We start from the raw sequence: 23,371 nt of genomic DNA, 5'->3' as shown, positions 1-23,371 counted from the left end.
TTTTGTAATGTTGCGTTTTTCTAAATTTACTTAAGTAAATATGTTTTAAAATCATAAGATGTGATTTTGTTTTATTCAGTGTTACTATAAGCAAACTCTAACAGGTACATTTCTTTCCATATTTAAACAGATAAAACTCTCTGAGATTAAAAATCTCTTTTACAGAAGTGACCTGGCCAAGATGAGCAGCACAGCATTCTTTAAAAAAAAACTTCAAACACAGTAAAGACACATCATCAGTACAAATCAAAAACATTTACAAATCATTTCTTCCTTTAACAGCTCACTAATAAAAGAATTAAAAGTGTTCACTGACAAAGGGATCTGTAATTTCAAGTCATTTTGTAAGAAGTTCCAATCAGTGGGTGCCGCGTACCGAAAGGCTTGTTTTCCAAATTCAGTTAGTAAAGATGGAACTGAAAGGATGTACAAATCTTGTGAACGCAAAGAATAAGCTCCAAAAGATTTATGTTGAGTAAGGGAGCAAAGGTATGGAGGAAACATTAGTGTTAGTATTTTGAAATATTAACTGTCCATACATTGCACTTTAAAAAGAATCTGTTGAGGCTCTTGTTGGTGAATAGAATATATTTTCTGTAATATATTTTTTCTTTTTATCTGTCAAAATAGTATAAGATTATCCTACAATATATGTGACATCAAATAAGGGTTAGCACAAAAGTAATCTAAATGTAATCCAAAAGTAGTCAGATTACGTTACCAAAAATGTGTAATCTAAGAGATTATATTACTGATTACAAATTTTGTCATGTAATTTGTAATCAGTAACTGATTACAAATCATAAGTAATCTACCCAGCTCTATTGACTGGCCAGTTTACAGTAGTAGTGGTGTGTCCAAAATCTTGCCTACTCTTCTGCTACACACTCAAGCAAAGCCACTGGAAAGCAAGCCTGCAACCTTTAGCCAAAAAAGCGTAACAGCTAATGCTAATGCTCTGTCTCTGGCAGTATGCAGGGAAGGAGACCAGAAGCTGTTTTTTGAATGGATGTCAATGGATGAGAGGCTTCACTATGCTGATTAAACAGCTTTTGTGGAGAAATAGCTAATCATTTAATTAATCGACAGCCTGTTTGCTAATCTTCAGCATGTTTTACACTAAACAATACTTTCGTTGGGAACTATATGTAGATTTTAGCTTGACAAAAATGTATTTTTTAAGAGAAGGCAGACTAGGGAATGTTGCGTCTGATGTCACTGCCATTACACAATAAGCTGAGAGGTGCTGCACATGATTAAGTTAGCCGTTACGTTTTCTCCAATGGTAAGAGATACAGACAAAGACTATAGAATAACACAAGACATATCACTCATATTGTTTTGAATGGGAGAAAGTACAACGCGCAATATGGCAAAATAAGTCCCGCCTTCTAAATAAGAGCCAATCGCTGACTGGTAAATCGACATTGCGTCACTGCAGCGGCCGTTAAAAGCTCCGGTTCCTATAGAAACAGTCAGACGCGTGCCTCCGAAATGAGACACAAGAGGCAAAAGACACATTTAGGACTGTGCATGTGCATTAGCTTGATCCAGCCTGAAAAATACAGTTTTTTTTGTCATGATTTGAGCGTTTAGAAACAAAATTTATGAGACAGTTGTTGTCAGATTTCATTGGTGATTTCAAATATGAAATTTAATCGAAAGCTTGGGAAACAGCTTTGGAGAATTTGGTGTTTCCCCATTCAAAGAGATAGGAGCTGCACTTGAATGCTCGAGAGGCGTTTCAAAGATGGCCGCCGAGTGACAACCACATTTAAATGCGGGAGTGAATCCCTTAAATTATCGTTACATGTGTGTACGGAACACGACTCACTCTCGAAACTCCGATGATTGACAGCTTGGAAAACATAGCGACGTTCTGGTGTCTTGCGTGTTTGGTATCCGTTATTGTGACCAAAGTAATATTACAGTGACAAATCACTCGTTATTTTCAGCAATTTAACTAAACCAAAGTCCCTTTAAGAGACTTTAAGTGTTATTCTAGTCTTTGACTAAACAGTCGACGGAGGCGTCGTGTTTTGTTTATGCTTGTAGCCTAAAGCCTGTTTCACACAGAGCGCACTCAATCTGTGTTGCATTGATCGCTCATTTTAATGCTTGTTGTTTAAGCTCGGCTCATAAAGCGACCAGGTTTATGTTTTTCAAGTGAGCAAACAAGAGTTGCGATATTACAAAGCATTTGGATTCATTTTGGTTTATTATAGGCTTGTTCTTGTTCGCAGATTTTTCTAGCAAGATCTGGCAACACAAACGAGTCAAGGCTTGTGCTTTCCATGTGATTCTCCGCGCATATAGAAGAGAGACACATCTCTGATGCACGTTATAACATCATTAACAACTACTTGTTCAGTTCGGTTCCGTACACACTGCATAGAATTTCTGTAAATGCGGTTGTATTTTTCGGGAGTTAATACGGTTGTCACTCCCGTATTTTACTGAACTGTGTGTATGCAGAACGCGATTAAGCACTAAAAGGTGAACTGACAACCGAATTTATCTGCAGTGTGTACGTGGCTATAGCAGGCAAATTGGGACGTGTCTGTATGAGTGAGTCATTTGAATCATTCATTCATCCGATTTGTTCAAAATCAATCATTCGAGAATAACACAAATGAATGAGTCAATGAATCATTCACTTGACTGTTTGATTCAAAAACATTGATTCATTTAGGATCAATACTGCTGCGCGTTGCTTGGATATGTGCAACGGTGAAATCCTGCTTTGGCTTTGCCTATTTTATTTACTTATTTTTAGTTGGTGGAGTAACAATAGCAGCAGAGTTTTCTCAAACCTAATTTACATGATGCTTGTCTTGGAAAGCACCAATAAAATGTATGGTGCTTTCCATGAGAAGCATCAAGCAGATTTACTACTTAGAGAATACAAATATTAAGTCTACAATTGAAAGCTGTAGACAGACGTCTCAGCTAAACTTAATAAAGTTGGAGGGTTAACAAATATTGAACAAAGTTATTGGTCTTCCTTAAAGGTAACTAAAGAGAAAGCTTAATTGAATAACCTGCTTAAAACACCTTTCATCTGTGAAGTAAATCTCAAGGGTTAGATTGACTTATCATCACTGGTTGTTAGCAGAGGAACTCCAGAATGGCCCTGAAGAGATAACAGAATGTAAATCAACATGTCAAAATCTTTATGGTGCATTTTCTCATCTCACACCCAAGCTATTCCAGGAGTGACATGACTGCACTATGAAAGAACCTCTGTCTTCTTGTTTCCATTGCATCTATGCCAGTCATATCCTTCCCCTGTTCCTCATCCTTTGTGAATTAATTCATCACCTTGGCTTTGCCTTTATGCTATAACTCACTAGCTACTGACATCTGCCTAAAAATAGCCCCTCTTATTTTCCCCTGCAGGACAACACAAGCGGTACACGCAATTGGAGCAATCCCCACAGCAACAACACAAAGTTAAAACAAACCCGTCATTTGTGGGTCCATCTAAAGTTACAGGGAACGCTGGGCCGGAAAATATAGCCAGTCCCATACTTCACATTCTTCTTTGAAACGGAGGCAGCAAAGAAAAGTAAATGTTGGCAACTAGTCTGAATGTCTTTGGGTGAGAGAAATCTGATCGGTGGGTCCATATATGTGTTGATTTGCTGCCCTCTGCTGTGTATGAATATGGCAGATGTCTCATAATGGACAATACTAAACCTTAACCTCTGGCAAACTTCTACAAAGACCAGGGTTACACTGTTTACTGAAGTCTGTATCACACCTTACAAACACCACCCAATGAAACAGGAGTAATGAGAGTAGAGTAAGAAGCAGGATTGAAAGTTTGACCTTGAAAATCAAAAAGTGTCAACGAGAACCATGGCTTCATAATGTAAAATCTTCGGTTTAGTGAGTTCAGAGAGCAAGCTTTAGGGGGTGTGAGAGAGAAAGACAAATCATGGTGGTTTTAGATGTCATGCTATACAGATGGCAAGAGTGCTGAAGCATGTGCACAAAGGTCACAGGGATGTGATCTTGGCCAGGAGTCTGGTACAGGCATGTAACTCATCGCTCAGTGGCCTTCTGGAAAAGCGTAAGTATGGACAGCTGAGCCATCCTGGACCTGGTTAGATTTCCCAAAAGGATATGCATTACCTCTGTATAACAGATCATTGCATTATTACTCAGATTTACGTTGCAAATAAAGCAACCTAACGTAATAGTTTTTTTTCCCTTATCATTCCTGAGATTTTTTATTTCCTTTTCTTGACAAATGAAATAAAATGTTAATCACTTTAAAATGGCATTGAAGATTAGTATGGAAGCTTGTTTCCACCATGAAATAAAACAGTTTAAAAGATAATTGTGACCTTTTTATCCTACTCTTTTTCTCACAAGTCACGAGTTTACATCTCGCAATTCTGACTTTTTTTCTTAGAATTGCGAGATGAAGTCGCAATTGCGAGAAGAAAAGTCTGAATTGCGAGTTTATATGATATAAACTCGCAATTCTGTCTTTTTTCTCGCAATTCTGAGAAAAATCACAATTGCGAGATATAAACTCAAAATTGATTTTTTCTCAGAATTTGATATAAACTCAGAAGTGCAAGTTATAAAAGACTGACTTTTTTTCTCAGAATTGCCAATTTATATCTCGTAATTCTGACTTTACAACATGCAATTGCGACTTTATATCTCGCAATTCTGAAAACAAAAGTAAGAATTGCGAAATGTAAACTCACAATTGCGGGGGAAAAAATGTCAGAATTGTGAGAAAAAGCTGCAATTACCTTTTTTTTATTTTTTTATTCCATGGCGGAAACAATTTTGCTTAAATTTTACCCCCTTTTAAGGATGTTTAGATATTGAAAAACATTTTTTTGCAGTGCAAGATAATAATGCTGAATGAAATTAAAAGGAAATTTTCACAACATAAATGTCCTCTTTAATAGACTAAACCAAATATTTATAGCACATAAAATAAAGGCATCAATATTTTTTTTTTTCAAGAAAAATTTCTTCAGAATTCAGAATTACCTGCATTAATAAGGGCATACATAACTCTGTTTTAGCTCCTCAGAGTGGGCCATGATTGGAAACACTGCAAAACAAGATTATGCCAAGAGTTTGCGCTCTCACGGTCTAACAAAGTTCCAGAGTGGCTATAAATTGCCATAATTTGGAGTTAAGCAGGACGCCTTTGGGTATTGGCGATCTGTTCTGGTTTATAAATAGGCATAAACTTGAGACACAAGCATTTTATCGACAAGAAAACCAGGAATATTATGTTAAGACTCTAGTGACAACAATTCTTTACAATGGTAGAGCCAAGGCATCATTAAAGTTACAGTTTTTAAAACAAACTTCGTCATTGCAGTTGCATGTGCATGCACAGAGAATCTGGCTGTTCATATCTTTTGGATATTACACATTTTTTATGTAAATGGGTAACTCAGCAATAAGCACTAATCTGGTGCAACTCTGGCATTAAACATTATTTCACTATGAGACGAAATAAAAAACATCTAACATTAAAATCTCTGAAACAATGGAGTTCAGACATGACAGTCCCTTTCATTCTGTTTTATTCACAGATCGCCTCCTCCCATGATCCAATTTACATTATTCACATACAACTGTACCCAGTAGTTACAATAGTCTTCAAGTTAAATAACTAAACATTAAAAAATAAAACACCCAAAGCACTTCTGCGTTCAACCCATAACAGCATGAATAAAGACACGGATTAATAATGTTTGTCACAAGCCTTTTTTTTAAAAACAAAACAAACAAATCAAAAACCATATTGTACTGTGGTGATCAGAAAGAGGCATGAATTGCCATAAAGTTTGTGAGGTCAGGGTCTTGATGAATCGTCATTCTGGTGCATGTTGGCGTTTAGCTCAGCTTGATTGTTTTGTTGCTTCCTTGTAATTTCCATCATGAACCATAAGAGAGGCTCTGATGGTGGGGTTGCTCTGTACAGTCTAAACAAAAGACAGTTTTTTGGGTTTGGCACATGTCTCTTTCATGCTGTGCTTCTTTCCACCGGTCCCTCAGGCAGACGGTGTTGAGGGACTCGCAGATGTAGGGCTTCATCCAACAGTTTACGACTTCACAGGACCTCTGGAGGACACAGAAAGAATATGGAGATTAGAAATATAAGTGTTCAATGCAGGACAAAATAAAATAAATAAATAACATTTTCATAAAATTATGACACGTTGCTTAAATTCTCAGCTCTGTTTTTTTTTTTTTTTCAGCCTCTTACACCATGAGCATCAAGTTTTTAGGACTTTTAAAAAGGTAAAAGAAGAAACTTAATCATTTGAATTTGAACTAAATCATGATGAATCATTTAATTTAATGTGAAATATTTTGAAGTTTTTACCATTCAAAAGTTTGGGGTAAGATTTTTTTTTTTTTACTTTTAAATTAATATTTTTATTCAACAAGGATGAACTAAATTGATCAAAAGTTACATTAATGACATTTATAATGTTAAAAATTTCAATTTAAAATAAATGTGGTTCGTTTGAACTTTTTATTCATTAAAGAATTCAGAAAAAATGTATCACAGTTTCAACAAAATATTAAGCAGCACAACCATTTTCAACATTGATAAAAAGAAATATTTCTTGATATTTGAAGACTGGAGTAATGACTGCTGACATTCAGCTTTGCCATCACAGGAATATATTACATTTTAAAATATATTTTAAAAAATTATCAATAATCGGGAACTCGTGCCCATGCCTACTTTTAGCTGGTTGAAGTAGGTCATATTTTAAGGTGATCAGTTAGACTAGTAGTTTCCAATTTTTTTTTAGCCTTAAGTACCCTAGTAAGAAATAGTAGCCTTAAGTACCCTTAAGTATTTAGAAATTATAAAACCACTACGTTTTAAAAAAAAAAAAATTTAACACTTTTTTGTACTGTACTGAAGTATGAAGTAGGAAAAGTCACAAAGCTTCATGAAAAACAATAACTTTTCTTAAAATTGCGAATGAATTACACAAAGCGAGCGACGAGCGCCCTTTAAAATCACTGAAGCTCACTCCCGTTTTAATCAATGAATCTGACTCAAGTGCAGAATAAATCTCTAATTTACAATGCATCTATGCTTTGTTAGTTATAATGGGTTAGGGTTAGGTTTGTGAGCACGTAGGACTTAAACTGCCACTAAACAGAAACTCAGGTTTTTTTAGTGGATTAAACGGATTCTCACCAAGCGGCAACCTCCCCCAGTTTCTCTTGAGGCCAATACGGAAGTGACTTAAACTGCAATTCATCGACTGGCCGCTAGGGACAGACTCCAAAAGAGAGCAGAATCTCATTGAGTCCCATGTTAAAATGGCCAATTTTACAGCAGAAAAAAACATGTTTACAGGTTGGTACAAATTGTGGTTTTGGTCTATACTGCTAATGTTGCCTTTCATGACAACTCTGAGGGGGGTGAATTTTTTTATAACTCATCCGTTTACATTATATTAAGCCTTAAAGTTCTGCATAATTAAGGGCGTGGTCACTTGAGTGACAGGTGGATCACGCTGCTGTCTGTGAGCCGTCACCTCAGCTAATTCCAGCCGTTGAACTTGGCATCTCTGCCGTGTTTGTGCTTTTTTCAGGATTATTTTATACAATTATAAAATAATATGGTTTGCTGCGTTAATGGTCGAGACAGATGTGCGTCTGTGTAGATGTGCACGCATGCGGAAGGAAAGGATCGTCGTGGCTAAAAGTTTTGTTTATGAGATTTACTATGACTATGGCTGGAGAATATCCCTCTCAAGACACCACAAACTCCGACAGCACTGCTTGGATATTATAACTAAAACTGCTGCATTTTGGACGCGGGCTCATTTTTTTGTGAGATATGATCAATTTTCAAAGCTGGAAACTTTCCATGGGAATATATGGGAATTAATGGGAATTAATGGGGAATTTGCAAAATTGCCGGTTATCTTATAAAAGGGTACTTAAATGTAGTTGGAGGAGGGAAAAAAAAAAAAAAAACATCTTGCAGCATAATTTTGGTTAAAACAACCATATTTAATGCAATTTTAGTTGAATTTTTACCCTGCACATTCCTCAATCGCATTCACACAGCACACTACTTACTGCAGGGCTACTGAGGACACACCCCCTGCATGCGCTGTGCATTCCCCCAGTCCATAACATGCACATTTGTTCAAAAATACAGAAAAAAAAAAAACAGTAATATTGTGAAACATAACTACAATTTAAAATAATGGTTTTCTATTTTGATATACATAAAAATATAATTAATTTCTGTGATGAAAGCTGAATTTTCAGCATCATTTCTCCAGTCTTCAGTGTCACATGATCCTTCAGAAATCATTCTAACATGCTAATTTGATACTGAATTTTCAATGTTGGAAACAGTTGTGCTCCTTAATATTTTTTATAACCTGTGATACTTTTTTCAGGATTCTTTGATGAATAAAAATTTAAAGAACAGTATTTATTTAAAATAGAAATTTTTTGTAACAATATACACTACCGTTCAAAATTTTGGGGTCAGTAATTTTTTTTTTCCATTTCTTTTTTTGAAAGAAATTAATACTTTTGTTCAGCGAGGATGTGTGAAATTGATAAAAAGTGATATTAAAGTGATATTGTTAGAAAAGATTTCTATTTTGAATAAATTCAGTTCTTTTTAACGTTTTATTCTAAAAACAGTATTACAGGTTCCAAAAAAATATTCAGCAGCACAACTGTTTCCAACAATGACAATAACTGAGTATCAAATCAGCATTAGAATGATTTCTGAAGGATCATGTGACACTGAAATAAATAACATAAAAATTGCTGCAAAAAAAATATTTATTTTACATATTTAATAAATTAGAATTAATTGAATGCGAAAAATAAATAACTTATTTCATGTTATAACCAAACAAAATGTTTATATTTGTTTTTATGTGATACATTTTACATAAATATTATACATACATATAAATTTCCCAAAATTTACAGTTAATTCCCATAAATTCCTGTTAAGTTTCCAAATTGGAATATTTCCAAAATTCCCCAGGTTAAGTTCCTGTGGAAAGTTTCCGGAAATTTACCGCCCCTTTGCAACCCTAAAAATCACACAATAAATGGACACATTTGCACCGACTAATGTGCCAGGCTGAGGTGATGCTGAGGAGATTGAAGCCATTCCTGACATGCCTAACCAAGCAAAATCTAAATCTTTCCACATACTCCTGAAACCTGCTCACGTACCCTGCTCACAAAAATCAGAGTTGGACTACCAGCCAGTCATCTTGGTTTGCTGGTACTGGCCAGTTTTAACTGGATTAGCACATTTGAACCACCTAAGAAATGGTACAACATGCTTTTCCCAGCAAATTACACAAAAAACAAATGTATCTGTGCTGAGAACATTGACGTATCTATCTGTGTAGTCACATGATACGTCAGTGATAATTCTATACTTAACACGAGACAAGAGTAGCGCTCCAGATATGGCAAGGCAAAGATCCTAGATAAAAGATCCTGGATTAAAAACGTACATCTCAGTTTACGGGAGCTGGCACGGCATGAGGTGAAACCCCTTGTGTTTTCTTTGCAGATGATTTATGGCTGAAGGGCTGTCTGCAGGAGGACAGGTGGAGGTACGTGCTGAGGGGAGCGGGACCGAGTAATGCTGACCAGGCCGAGGGAAAGGGGCTGAAGAGCTAAGCCAAGGGGTCCTGTTTCCAGTCTTGGGTGCCAGCAAGGCCAGATCAGGTCTTCCTGACACCATTTCAGGAATCCGGCTTTGTGCCAAGACCTGCCAGGCTCTTCACCCCTTTACCCCTGCCTGTCACACCCGCAGGGCAACATGTGGCCACTATGACACCCGCACCTGAGACAACATTAACCCTTCAGGTGCAAAAAAAGCCAGAAAGACAAGGACAATGACTCCTCCTTGCCAAAAGAAACATTAATAATTAATATGTGGCATCAAGTTTTACAACTTGAAGACCTTGAAAAGGTAATGGTGCTTAGATTTATTGTCATTCTCACTGCAGTCTGACGAGAGATTGACACTGAAACATGAGAAATTCTTTTAGGCGCTCACCTGCCACATGCTGAGGCTTAATGGGCCCTGTTTTCTTAAGGAATGATTCATCGCTCTCAAACGCCATGATTGGCTCGTCAGGTCTGTCGGTCTCTGACTTCTCCCGTCCGTTGTTGTGATTGGACAGCTGAAGGATCTCTTCGAAGTGAGAAGCATCCCCTTTTGCTGACAGGCCGTTCTCGTGTTTGGTAGGCTGAACGCCATTCACCGAAATAACGGACAGACTGCAATAGAAAACAAATGGTTTAAGTGAGAGTTAAACTGTTACAAATGCAATTTATGTTAAATTGCTTTTGTGATATTCAGATTTTTTTTCCCAAAAGCAGTGTTTCCATCCCACATTCAAGAGAAATTGACAGAAAATAAAATGAAAGTTGTCCTGAACAGGGCTTACCTTTCATTCACACCATCTTGTTTCAATGCCGTGTTTGGCTGGTAGTCAGCAGCTGCTAGGAAAAAGACAGAATGTCATGCTAATAGTTTCTTAAAATGGCAATCTTGTTTATTTTAAAGTTCCTTTGCCAAATCAATGTTCCCTTCCCAGATGGTTGTACAACTGACAGAATAAACATTACAGCAGTTCATTTGGAATTGTTTCACAGATTCCCAGTGCTCATTGTGTTTACAATGGCAATTTGTTATATATTAATACACATTTTAATACATAATAAAAGGAGCTTGCTCTGAAAATGTGTTTTTTTTTTGTATGTGTATTTACACTACCATTCAAAAGTTTGAGGTCAGTAAGATTTAAAAAAAAAAAAAAAAAAAAATTTATACTTTTGTTCAGCAAGGACGCATTAAATTGACCAAAAGTGACAGTAAAGACATTTATCACGTTACAAAAGATTTCCATTTCAATGCTGTTCTTCTGAACCTTTTTTTTTCCCCATCAAAGAATCCTGGAAAAATGTATTAACTGTTTTCAAAATTGATAAGAAGAAATGTATTTTGAGCACCAAATCAGTATTTTAAAATGATTTCTGAAGGATCATATGACATTGACGACTGGCATAATGGCTGCTGAAAAATCAGCTTGGTCATTAAAAGAATAAAATACATTTTAAAATGCATTTAAATAGAAAACAGCTATTTTAAAAATTGTAATAATATTTAGAAATATTACTGTTTTTACTAGGGATGTGCACAAATAGTCGAATATTCGAATATTCGTTCTGTAATTAATATTCGAAAAATAAAAATACTATTCGAATTTTACTATGTTGCTTTCCTGGCCGTAAATGCAGTGAATCTATGATAAATCCTAAGCACTAAAACTCGCAGTTATAACTAAATGCACCAGGTGGCGCTGTGGAGCGTGTTTAACAAGTTTATTTTAACATAATGTTGTCGTCTGCCTCGCAAAGTTTGTAATTACTTGGATTAAAATTATCTTACAAAATGGAATTACTTTTGATCAAATGAATTAATGAAACCGAGTTATCATAATATCAACACCATAATGAGAAAGCACATGAAATCTAAATACCCATCGAGTGAGGAAAGACAGCTGTCCATCACTGCATTCACGACAGGTAACGTTAAGCGCAGCTGTAAGTTATCCCCGAGTGAGCAAAGATGATAACTTATCTGATAGCAAAAAGATTTTGAGACATATGCTTCCTTTAAGTTTCGTCGAGGGAGATATATTTACGAACACAAAACAAAGTGCTGCTGTTAGAAACTTAGCTTAGCACACAGTTATGTATTATTATCTTTGTGTCTCTGCAACGTCTGTCAGCACGGCTCATTTTCTCACCCGAGCATGTGGATATTATTGTTTTTCTCAACGTGAACATGTGAAACAATATAAACACGATAACCATATACTGACTCGAGTGTATATGTACGTTTTGTACAATAACTGGCGCTGTCTGCTTTATTAGTATTTTTCCCGCTCGCGCTGCTTGAGATTAAATGCTTTTGTTCTTAATATTTTCTGTTTACACATATTGTTTAATGCTTTGAACTAAAAGAAAACCTTAAGATATAATGTAAGCTTGTTGTGTATATTGCCTAATCGTAAGCTCGTTCAGAAATGGTTACAAAATCTTGATGAATATAAAACAATAACGTCCTTCTCGTGTAACCTCATTTAAATAAACGAATATTCGAATATTCGTTTTTTACGAGGCCAAATATTCGAATACAATATTTTGGAAAAATGCCCTAGTTTTTACTGTATTTTTGAGCAAATAAATGCAGCCTTTGTGAGCAGGAAAGACTTCTTTCAAAAACATAAAACTTGTGAACAATAGTGTATGTATTTCAAGGCGCTAATGGGAACAATACTGGCTGCTGGGTAAAAGTAGACTCAATAAAGGCCTTCATCCAATTATCTAATTGGAAAATACAGCTACTGAGCATCTAGCACTATGTAAATGGAGTGTGATGGATTCACCCTGCTGCTATGCCAATTTTCATATTCCATTAGGTCTTTGACAGTGACGCAAGTAACAGTATTGCACACTATTCCCTCTCCGACTGACTACATGGAGCAACAAATCCATCTCCTAGCCTTGAGGAAATATTCCAAATACAAGCATAATTTTAGAGGTTTTTAGAGGTACATGTACAATAGCATAGCCAAGGAAAATGTTGTTTGAGACATGTAAATGGGCTGTTGTGGAAGGTTAAAGTAGAACCGAATGTGTACTGAATGCTATATCTAACTAAAGATTATCCAGTAGTGAGAGTAAAGTAGTGAACGTTATTTAATATACTAACAATCTTAAACATAATTTTATACCTTTAGTCATTTCCGAATCTGAATCTTTTCCATTGACTTGAGATGGAGATTTTGTGTCTTTCTGCGTGGAGATGAAGGAAGAAAAGAAAAGAGAATTAGATTCTGAGCTCTTAAACCGCAAGAGGAAATTGGAGCCAAGCTACTGCCACAGTGAGGCTGGTTTAAATGAGAATGCTGCTGTACCTTTTCTCCTGCATCTGTTTTGCGTGTTCTTTTCATAATCTCCTCCAGACGCTAAAAACAATGCAAAGAAGAGACAAAAGAAAAACATGGAAAACGTTTCAAGAGTTTCACAATTCACATTTAAACCTGAAAAAAAGTTTGAGGACTTAAAGATTCAGAAAAATGTAAAACAAAGGAAACATTACATAAAAAAATGAAGAACTATTTAAGATTCTGCACTATTTCTAGCTTACTAATTAATAAGCAAACACTGTGACATTGATCATGAAACACAAGATGCTTTTTAGATCATTCTCAAATCATACTGGAGAACATGATCATCAGGTTTCACACAAACTTGAGGGGTTCATTTCAATATAAAAGGTAACCATAACATAAATGTTTCAATTTAACGTTTTGGCTGATAATATAAGTTGTGAAAAACTATGTATTACATTAGAAAAATGCAAAAAACATTTTCACAAGTGGTCTCAGATTTATTTTTATATTATATCATATTAAGAATTGTATTTATTTTAATTATTTTATTTTTAACAAAATGTTCTACATTTGCTTATTATAACAATGATTCTCAATTCCAAAATCTCTATAAAACAAAGGATTTGTACTGTTTACCAACAGATATCACTCTGGTCTGCTCTGTATATCTTTTTGTATATATTTGTAATAAAACATTATGTATTAAATTACAAAAATTCAAAGTAGAAGCATTTTCACAAATGGTCTCAGATTTATCTTATAAATCACTTATTTATTTTATTTTACGATGATTCTACATTATTCTCATTTACAAAAGATGATTTGTATTCTTTATCTTTCCGTTTCTCTGTTTATCAAAGTTTCAGAAGCATAAACTGCATATTGCAGTTTTAAGCAGTCTAAAAGACAGCGGTTTAAAGTGGTTTAAAGGCAGGAACACACCAAGCCGACGGTCGGCTGTCGAGCAGTTTTTGTTCGTCGGCTGACTACAATTTCTGAGTGTTTCGCACCGTCGGCTGAAGTTGGCCCTCGTCGGCTTTTTTCCGGCCGATTCAACATGTTGAATTGGCGTCGGAGCTCGTCGGTCTGTCCAGCCATCTGATCATTCTGATTGGCTGTTCAGCTACTGCCACCTGCTGGTACGGAAAGGCATTTCATCTTACGCAGGCGCAGAATGGACATGCTACTTGGCCGTCGAGCGTCATTTTGGTGTGTCAAGCCAACTTTGGACACAGACGCTGCCGACGTGAGCCAACCCCGCAGTCTGCTTTCATCGCTTTCATCGTTAGCGTCGGCTTGGTGTGTTCCTGCCTTGAGGTTAACGCTATGTCCAGAATTAGAAAAATCACTGGAGTGTGTCAAGCTGTCTTCCAAAAACCACACCAAGAGCTGAAGACAGTTGGGTCGAGGCTCAAATACACGGCCCTGATAAACTGACTTGTAGAGGTACATAGTGTCCTGTGGGGTAATACCACTTGAACAGGTTCACAGAAAGGGATCGGGGTGAATGTGAAGTTGTTTTATGATTTATGGCATGTGCATGAATCTTGAGAGCTCGCTTTCCACTATGATCCTAGATAGTGACCTTGTACGGTTCTTTTATTTCGCTCTACCACATTCTGTGCCTGAAAGCTACTGTGGACATGTGTGAGTAGTTAGGAGAGGAAATGAAAAGATTTAACTAGACTGCTGAGTTCTCGGTTTGTGTAGATTTGCCTACAGGTTTTAAAGAAGCAGGATGATTTCAAAGTGACCTTATAATGAAAAATATAAATGCAAGGTGGAAACCCTTCTTACCTTCTTTCTCTCCAGCCTTTCCTGCTCCTCCTTCTGGAAGTGTTTCTCTCTCTCCAGGCGCTGTTTCTCGGCCTCCTCTCGGGCCTTTGCTTCAGCCTCCTCTTTCTACAGACACAATCAAATGATCAGATTCACACTGAACACCCAGGGCAATAAAAATAACTAGAGTCATCCATTCATCTGAAGCTGAAGCGCTCAGTTCCAGTGACAGGACAGATCACATCCCATGTGCAAAATGACAACTTATCATATCTACTTCTCACACTTTTTATCCAATGAATTTCCATAATTTTTCCAATGATTTTCTTCTAAAAAATAATTGTATTAAAGGGCAACTTCTAGCATGAAACAGTAACTAAGTATAACTAGAAAAATCTATGATCACTAGATAATTTCTTTTTTTTTAGGATGTCTTTTCCAGGCCTTGTATTCAAAACTTTAAAATTGCCTTATATGTCTGTGTTTTCCATGACTGTGGAAACCCTGATACCTACTTAATATCTACTTGAACACAGTTTTAAACACCAGGTGGTGGTAAAACCACAAAAATGCTACTGCGCCACATGGCCCTCTTGATATCCATCCATTCACAGAAGAGAAAAGAGCGGATTTGAAAAAAATTGACTTATTTGCAGTGAATTTTTTTGTCTCATCATAGCTCTTCAATTGCTTTAAAATTGAAAAAAGAATTGCATTCTCATATTTTACAGCATTTAACAGAAAATGTAGGGTGTTATGAACCCAGTATGGGTCATATTTGTTGTTGGTTTTTTTTTTTTCTTTGTTTTGCAGGATGGTGTTGAGGTGAGCGACGTCATCATTACTGAAGACTTACACCTGTTTGGGGCTGATGCCGGCAAATTTAAGCAGCTCCCTTCAGTGTGATGGCGCTCGCTCTCCCCTCCTCGTGTCGTGCTCGTTCTCCCTTCAGTTGTTTGTTTTGGTCTTTTCTCTTAATTTTATTCTTACTTTAATAAATGTTATTCCTTTTTTGATCCTCATACAACGTGTTATCTCCTTCTTTGTCGCGGCTTGCGAGCCGGCCGTGACAAGGGTCAAATAATGAGACAAAAAATATATTTTTTTTGTAATTGAAATAAAGCTCGAATAAAATATAAATATTACATGAAAAACTCAAACTTCAAGTTAAATGAAAATTTGAAATTTTGTCCTGGCAACTAACTGAAAAAAATAGGTTAAAGTTGAAGTAGTAAAATTACTAAAACAAAAATTATTGCTATATAGAAATATTACAAAGAAAAAAAGAATAATAAGCACATAAAAACATAAAATTACTCAAATTAAAATGAAAACTGAAAATATAAAAATAAATCAACATGTCTGGAGCATGTGCAGTAACTTAAACCGCTCTGACACAACTGGGCAATTATTGAAAATTCAGTGCTGGAAAGTCTCTATGTCCTGTCAAGTATATGTATTTATACAGTGAAGTCACTAAAGATTCTGAGAAATGAGTATTTCTGACCTGTTTCTGAAGCCGTTCGTTCTCTTCTTGTTCGATTTTGGCCCTTTCCTGCGCCTCCTTCTCCTCCTGTATGCGCTGGGCCTCCTCTCTTAACCTCTCCTGCTCCGCCATGAGCCGTGCCTCCGCCTCTCTGCGCTTACTCTCCTCTGCCTCCTGTACTAGCCTCTCCTCGCGCTGAAGCCTGCATGACAGAAGACAGTCAGTCATCATACACACATAAGATTAAAAAACCTCATCCAGATAGTTACCATTAACAACTGAACTTTGTGAATTATTTAAAAAAGGACGTGTGAATGCAAGTGGACTTCGGTGTCTCTTGCAAAACTGAAATTCGCTGCAGCTGGTAACATAACATGAAACTTTAAATTGCAGATATGGTCCATGCATTATAAAGTGACAAATGCAAAGTGGACAAATGGAAAGCGTGAATCAGTGAATCTTTTTAGTCGTGACCAAAATATCCGCACCCATAGTTACCAGCGGCACTGGAGCATAAACAGCATGGAACTCTCATTTACGCTGTTGCCAAAGTCCCCTTTTGGCTCATAAATGTGTTAAACTCATAAACTGTCACCGAGAACTCCAGACGTCAACAGCTCCACACTGCCGAGGCTATTCCTGGAGCTCACACCGCACACGGACTGGTGGAGCGGGACATGTTTAAAAGCATACCAAACACGTGTGTTAGCTAAGGTGGAGTTTGGCTTTGACAGCAGAGTTACAAAGGGTGAAAAGTTTAACAAGTTTATATTGTATAGAGATTAAATTGTTATTCTGCCTATTTATTAGAAAGATATAGTGGAGAATGACAGACAGTTATAGGGGAGATAAAGGTGGAATGGAATCAGCGCATGTTGCAAGCTGGACTCAAACCTACATTTGCCACATGAGCACATGTGCGCTAACTGCTGCATTACAGAGTTTGCTTAGTCTGTTTAAATATTGTATAAAAATGAGGATTTCAAAACAGATATAGAGTGGCAATTTAAATAGGCCAATTATCAAATTATAATTCAATTATAATTAACATTTTCTTAAGAATAATTTTTTTTTATCTCAGCTAATGCTGTAAACTATATACAGAAAGCACTTTCTTACACATTACTATAATATTAAAGGTTACAATTAACAACAGAGCCCAAGCTAATAAATTCAGTTGCAATTTATTTTTAGATAATAATCAACACTCAAAAAAAAAAAAAAAAAACATAAGGAAGGTTTTGCAGTAACCTCTAAATCTAATTATAAAATTATTTTTCAATTTCTTATCTACTGAAATTTTTACACAGTTACTGTCATAAGTAATATTCTAGTTTTCATGACAATTGTTTTTAAACATATATTTAAAGACTTATAATGCCCCTTTTACAAGATGTAATATAAATCTCTGGTGTCCCCAGAATGTGTCTGTAAAGTTTCAGCTCAAAATACCCCACAGATTATTTATTATAGCTTGTCAAATTTGCCACTATTTGGGTGTGAGCAAAAACACGTCATTTTTGTGTGTCCCTTTAAATGCAAATGAGCTGTTTCAGGACGGAGCTTTAACAACTTGTGCTTCAGTTGCTCAAAAACAACAAAGCTGGAGAATCTCACACAGCCAAAATTACAATTGTGAGTAGCAGTGTTCAGCCTTACATCGTTCAAACTGGAGTCGGAATCTGATAGAGAGAAGTTACAACTTTTACAATGCATCTGGATGTTTCTGAATGGTTAGTGGATAAATTTATGTAGATGCTGTGGAGTTGATTCAGCTCAACGACTGTCATGTTAAACTTTTGTGCAAATCCAGCATCGAATTGACCGTCGTTTGTGCAGCAGTTCAGTGTAAAATGATGGCATGGCAACAGCACTTTACCACAACAACTCTTCCTCTTCTCTAGAAGCCCAACATGGCCTCACCCCTTTGTTGCGTGTTGGGCAGGGTTTATGTACATTTTAGGGTTAGTGATGTCACTAACCTGGAAAGAAGCTTGTTGTAGTCCCTACCAGCCATTTGTTGTAATCCTTAAACAAAGAATTCTTTAAAAGGATATATCTGCCTTTGCATTGAACTTTGAGCGTTGTAACTTTGCAGATACTGTTTATATTGTAACAGCAACATTACACACTAACTAAAGTTAAAAAAGTAAAATCATAATCAACCACCCCTTTAAATAATAAAGATGTTACTAACAGGTAAAGTAAATATAATTAATATATAAGCTAATATATTGCATATATTTAGTGAAATGCTCCCCTCTAGAATTTTAGATATTATTCTTAAGCTGTTTTATTGATGTCTCTGCGGTTGAAACACTGGTTGAGAGGTTACACATAAACATATATATGCATAGATCCTCTGTTCTTCTGTGCTTTTTCCTGTTGTGGCAGTTAGCAAACAGCATTGCATTACCGCGCACACCCCCTTCTACATTGGAGGGTGGATCGCCTGTGACTGACTGTATTCGTCGTCTGACTGTATGCACTGAACCGTGACGCGATACATATATAATAATTCTTGTTTTTATGGAATATTGCAATATTTATTATAAATTATTCATGCACATCATTTTTTTTTTATTCATGTGCCCTCATAATCTTTATTCAAAATAACTTCCCCTCGAGACAACCTGTCATTCAAATGAAAATCACAGCAACAGCGAACCACAACGATCCAATTTGTAACTGATGGACAAAATTAAGTCCCATCCTACATTTTTTCTTGCTCAAGAAAATGTTTCACTTGGATATGTGTCACAATAGGGAAGAAAAGACAACCGCAACTTCTGTTTCATGTGTAGACTTTAAATTTAAATATATATAACAATAAAATGGGTAACCTCTCTCTCTCAAGCTGTTCTCTCCGTTCTTGCTCTTCTTTCTCTCTCTGTTCACGGGCCTGGCGTCTTTTCTCAGCCAGGATGCGGGTGGCTTCCTCTGGGTTATTGGTGCCAGCCATGGGCTTGCCTGGAGAGGGAGCTGGAGAAGCCACCTGTGGGAGGGCGGGGACAAGAGGGGACTCCTCGGAGACAGAGGGTGCAGAAACCGACATGACAGGTGAACTTGCAACAGGGGGCGTGTCCGGAACTGATGACAAGACAATGGCGGGGACGGGAGACGAGGCTAGAGAAAACACAGAGAAACGGAGTGGGGAAAAAATGAGGACTGGAGAGAGGACAAAAAGTGTAAAATGACAGAAACTTTACTGACAGATACATATTGTGTGTTTTATTAACGCCTTTAAAAGAGAAGCCTATTGCAACACTCATCATCACCACACTCACTCTTTGGTTCTTCAGGCGTAGCGGGCCTGTGGGTCTCTCTAACCCTCTCTATGGCGACAGGCGAGGCGGTGCGGGTCTCCACGCGGGCAGGGGTCCTGGCCCTCTTGGGTCGGGCTTTAGGAGTGCTGGGGCTCGCTCGTGCTGATGGAGGTTTGGGAGATACTGCAGGGCTGGGGGAGGACGCACGGCCTTTGGGCATCACAGGAGATGCAGATCTTAATTTGGACACTGGACTCGGACTGGAAACATGAAGAGAAACTTAATTTAATGGCTGAGCTGAAAAAAAAAATTTAAATACGACAAGTTCATTGTAAGAGGCAAGAACTACAAACGTTCATGGGAGGGACATGAACTAGACCTAAAATGCGGCCTGCTATTTCATAATGTCCTATAAATAGACAAAATAATGATTAAACCAATTCAACAGATAAAAAGTACCTTTAAAACTACAGTTAAACTACGTATCTAGATATAGCGTATCATTAAACTAAACTATGACTTCTGATTACTACCAGAAGGAGATATGTTTAGTCCGAGACAGCATTACATAACACAGAATTAGACTACGCTCAGAGCAAAACGGTCCATTAAATAGCTTCTATTGTATATTCCTCTTGCACATACAAGGCAGTGCTTCCAGAAAATAAGCATCTTACACTGTTTACATGTTTTTAAGACTCTGATGAGACTGAGATGATTGTGATTCATGAGAATTTCCATTTTAATGAAAAAAATGTAAATATATATTCATTCACCTATAAGAAACTAATCTAACTTATCATTGAAATCTTACCTGGACTCTATTCTGGTTTTCATTGATGGCATGGACTGTCTCTTCTTCAGCACCTTCTCTTTGGTGATGGTACTCTTCTCCTTTTCATTTTCTCTTTCCTTGTCCTTTTTATCCTTCCTCATCTTTTGAGAAATGATATAACAAAAAATAAATACATACTCAAAGACAAAGTCTCAAAACCAGGGTCATTGCTACCTCTAATTTGTAATTTCTCATTAAAATTTGTACTAATGAAAGGGTATTAAAGGGTTAGTTCACCCCAAAAAAGAAAATTCTGTCATTAATGACTCACCCTCATGTCATTCCACACCCATAAGACCTTTGTTCATCTTCGAATACAAATTAAGATATTTTTGATGAAATTCGAGAGGTATCCGACTCCCCCACAGACAGCAATTTAACCACCACTTTTAAGGACCAGAAAGGTACTAATACATCGTTAAAATAGTCCATATGATTGCAGTGGTTCAACCTGGAAGCGCTGAGCGTAAACAGCATATGAGAATGACACAGAAGAGAAGATATTGTTGAATAAAGTCATTATTTTTATTTTGTTTTTGCACACAAAAAGTATTCTTGTCGCTTCATAACATTAAGGTTGAACCACTGCAGTCACGTGGACTATTTTAACGATGTCCTTAGTACCTTTCTGGACCTTGAAAGTGGTGGTTTAAATCGGATTTCATCAAAAATATCTTAATTTGTGTTCTGAAGATGAACGAAGGCCTTACGGGTGTGAGTAACGACATGAGTAATTAATGACAGAATTTTCATTTTTGGGTGAACTAACCCTTTAAGTCTTATCGAAGGGACTGCGGGGGTAACATAGGATAAAACAAGTTGGGAAATCTAGATCTAAGAAATTTTAACACCCACTCTAAAGACTTAGATATGTGGATTCATGAACGTGTGGATGGAGTGATGGATGAATTTCTCACCTCCTCTTATATAATAGCAAAATGTGATATAACAGGAGGGGAGGGATGGAGTATGAGAAAGACGGAGAAGTGAAAAAGAGCCTTAAATAACTCACAGGTGTGGAGTCTCGTCTGCGCTGGGCGATATTGGGCGTGCTGGTGGTGACCCTCCAGCGCTCAGAGCAGCGGTGATGTGGCCGATGAGAAAACGCTGTGAGAGGGCTGGCAGATGCTGAGCGTGGGCACACCGGAGACTCTGCATGAAGAAAACACATTTAGTTAAGTTTAAGTTTTGCAAAATATAGAGCAGAAATGGGTCCTGTTGTTATTTCTAACCTTCAAAAGGCCCTAACAATGGAAGAATATGGCAAGTTAGCGCTTAAAAAGACTTTCCAAAAATGTTTAACCTCTTCTATCTGATGCTAAACACAGAGATAAGAGATACTATGATGGTATTCGGTCACTCACGGGCATCTCTGTTGTTATTGAGCACGCTGGCAGCACTGCGACTGCGAGCCAGGAAGGAGAGAGTGGGCGTCATCAGCCTGTCCACAATGCTGCTCTCCCATGGACTCAGCTGCATGCTACGAGCTGCAAGAAAAGAATAACAATTAGTTTCTACATAATATATAAGCAACAATCACTTACCTTCTCTCATTCTGTACTTCACTGTATTGTTGAAATTATGTTTGCTAGTATTCAAGGCTAAAAAGCAGATGCTATCTTTTACATAAATACAATATACACAATAGTTGTGATGTTTTTGGTTTTAGAATGATCAAATCATGGCAATGACAAACAACTGTGTTTGTCTCCCTTGCTGTCAACATGGATGATGGATTTCACAACACTGCTACGTGCAAGAAAAGCCAGTAAAGGTAACCAGTAAACAAGTCCAAAAATAACTTTTGTGAGAATTAAAGGGTTAGTTCACCCAAAAATGAAAATTCTGTCATTAATTACTCACCCTCATGTCACACCCGAAAGACCTTTGTTCATCGTCGGAACACAAATTAAGATATTTTTCATAAAATCCGATGGCTCAGTGAGACCTGCATTGCCAGCAAGACAATTACCACTTTCAATGCCCAGAAAGCTACTAAAGATGTATTTAAAACTGTTCATGTGACTACAGTGGTTCAACCTTAAATGTTATGAAGCGACGAGAATATTTTTTGTGCGCCAAAAAAAACTAAATAACGACTTTATTTAACTATCTAGTGATGGCCAATTTCAAAACACTGCTTCATGAAGCTTCGAAACTTTAAGAATCTTTTGTTTCGAATCAGTGGTTCGGAGCACGTATCAAACTGCCAAAGTCACGCCCCCCAGTGGTGAACCACTGAAATTTCAAAACACTTTTGATGCAATGAAGCCTCGTTTACTGAAATCATGTGACTTTGGCAGTTTGATACACAGTGAATAATTAATAACAGAATTTTCATTTTTGGTTGAACTAACCCTTTAACAACTTTGAAACACATTTTAAGAATAATTCAATAATAATAATAATAAAAAATGATGAATTCAACTGCCATAATTTATCCACCCTCATGTTGCTCCAAATGTCACGGACTTACATTTATTTAGCTCCTTTTTGTTTATTGCAGTGGTCACTATAAACTGTGTGCAGATTCAGCAATGTATCTAATTGTATCTTCCACAGAAAAAAAAAGACATCAATACAGGTTCACTACAAGTAAATGATGACAGAATTTTTTGGGTGAACCATTAACACAAAAGGACAAAAAAAAGGAATAAAAAAAATCCAAGCTATGTAAAAAAAAAAAAAGTAACAGATAAAATGATACAATAAAAGTGGAAAAAAAACAACAACTTCAATCTCACCAAAATAATCATCATTGCTAATTCTAAGAAATGGTTAGATCACAATCTAAACTTATGTGAACTTAAAGAAGAGATGAGAAAAGAAGAAGTGGGAAAAAAAGCAAGAGCCACAGATAAATTCATGAAAAGATGTGAAAAGCAAGAGCACAAGAAAAATGAGTAGGTTGAGAGGCATTTTAGCAACAGAAAGAGAGACAGAGAGAGATATCGCCCATAGCTGAACATTCATCAGCACTCTGCAATACGTCTCTGCTCATGGAAAACTTCCCAGACTCGAT

At 36.7% G+C, this 23,371-nt stretch overlaps 1 protein-coding gene across 6 annotated transcripts in view; it reads right to left on the bottom strand.

Moving 5' to 3' along the window:
- Window positions 1–5,550: 5,550 nt before the first annotated feature.
- Window positions 5,551–23,371, bottom strand: part of map7d1a (MAP7 domain containing 1a) — a 52,448-nt gene continuing 34,627 nt past the window's right edge. For 5 of the 6 annotated variants that reach the window (XM_048152358.1, XM_048152361.1, XM_048152360.1 and 2 more), the window contains 12 exons: window positions 21,714–21,836; window positions 21,362–21,501; window positions 20,329–20,450; window positions 19,536–19,774; window positions 19,092–19,374; window positions 16,270–16,450; window positions 14,784–14,888; window positions 13,008–13,058; window positions 12,825–12,885; window positions 10,470–10,524; window positions 10,076–10,299; window positions 5,551–6,108 (listed from right to left, as the gene is read on the bottom strand). In XM_048152358.1, coding sequence (XP_048008315.1) covers window positions 6,098–6,108; window positions 10,076–10,299; window positions 10,470–10,524; window positions 12,825–12,885; window positions 13,008–13,058; window positions 14,784–14,888; window positions 16,270–16,450; window positions 19,092–19,374; window positions 19,536–19,774; window positions 20,329–20,450; window positions 21,362–21,501; window positions 21,714–21,836 — 1,595 coding nt within the window. In that variant the 3' untranslated portion in view covers window positions 5,551–6,097. The remainder of the gene's footprint in view (window positions 6,109–10,075; window positions 10,300–10,469; window positions 10,525–12,824; window positions 12,886–13,007; window positions 13,059–14,783; window positions 14,889–16,269; window positions 16,451–19,091; window positions 19,375–19,535; window positions 19,775–20,328; window positions 20,451–21,361; window positions 21,502–21,713; window positions 21,837–23,371) is intronic. The other variant, XM_048152359.1, reaches the window with a different exon arrangement.

Source organism: Megalobrama amblycephala, linkage group LG13 (assembly GCF_018812025.1).
Source record: "Megalobrama amblycephala isolate DHTTF-2021 linkage group LG13, ASM1881202v1, whole genome shotgun sequence".
Classification (NCBI taxonomy): Eukaryota; Metazoa; Chordata; class Actinopteri; order Cypriniformes; family Xenocyprididae; genus Megalobrama; species Megalobrama amblycephala.
This window is presented reverse-complemented; position numbering and strand designations above follow the sequence as displayed.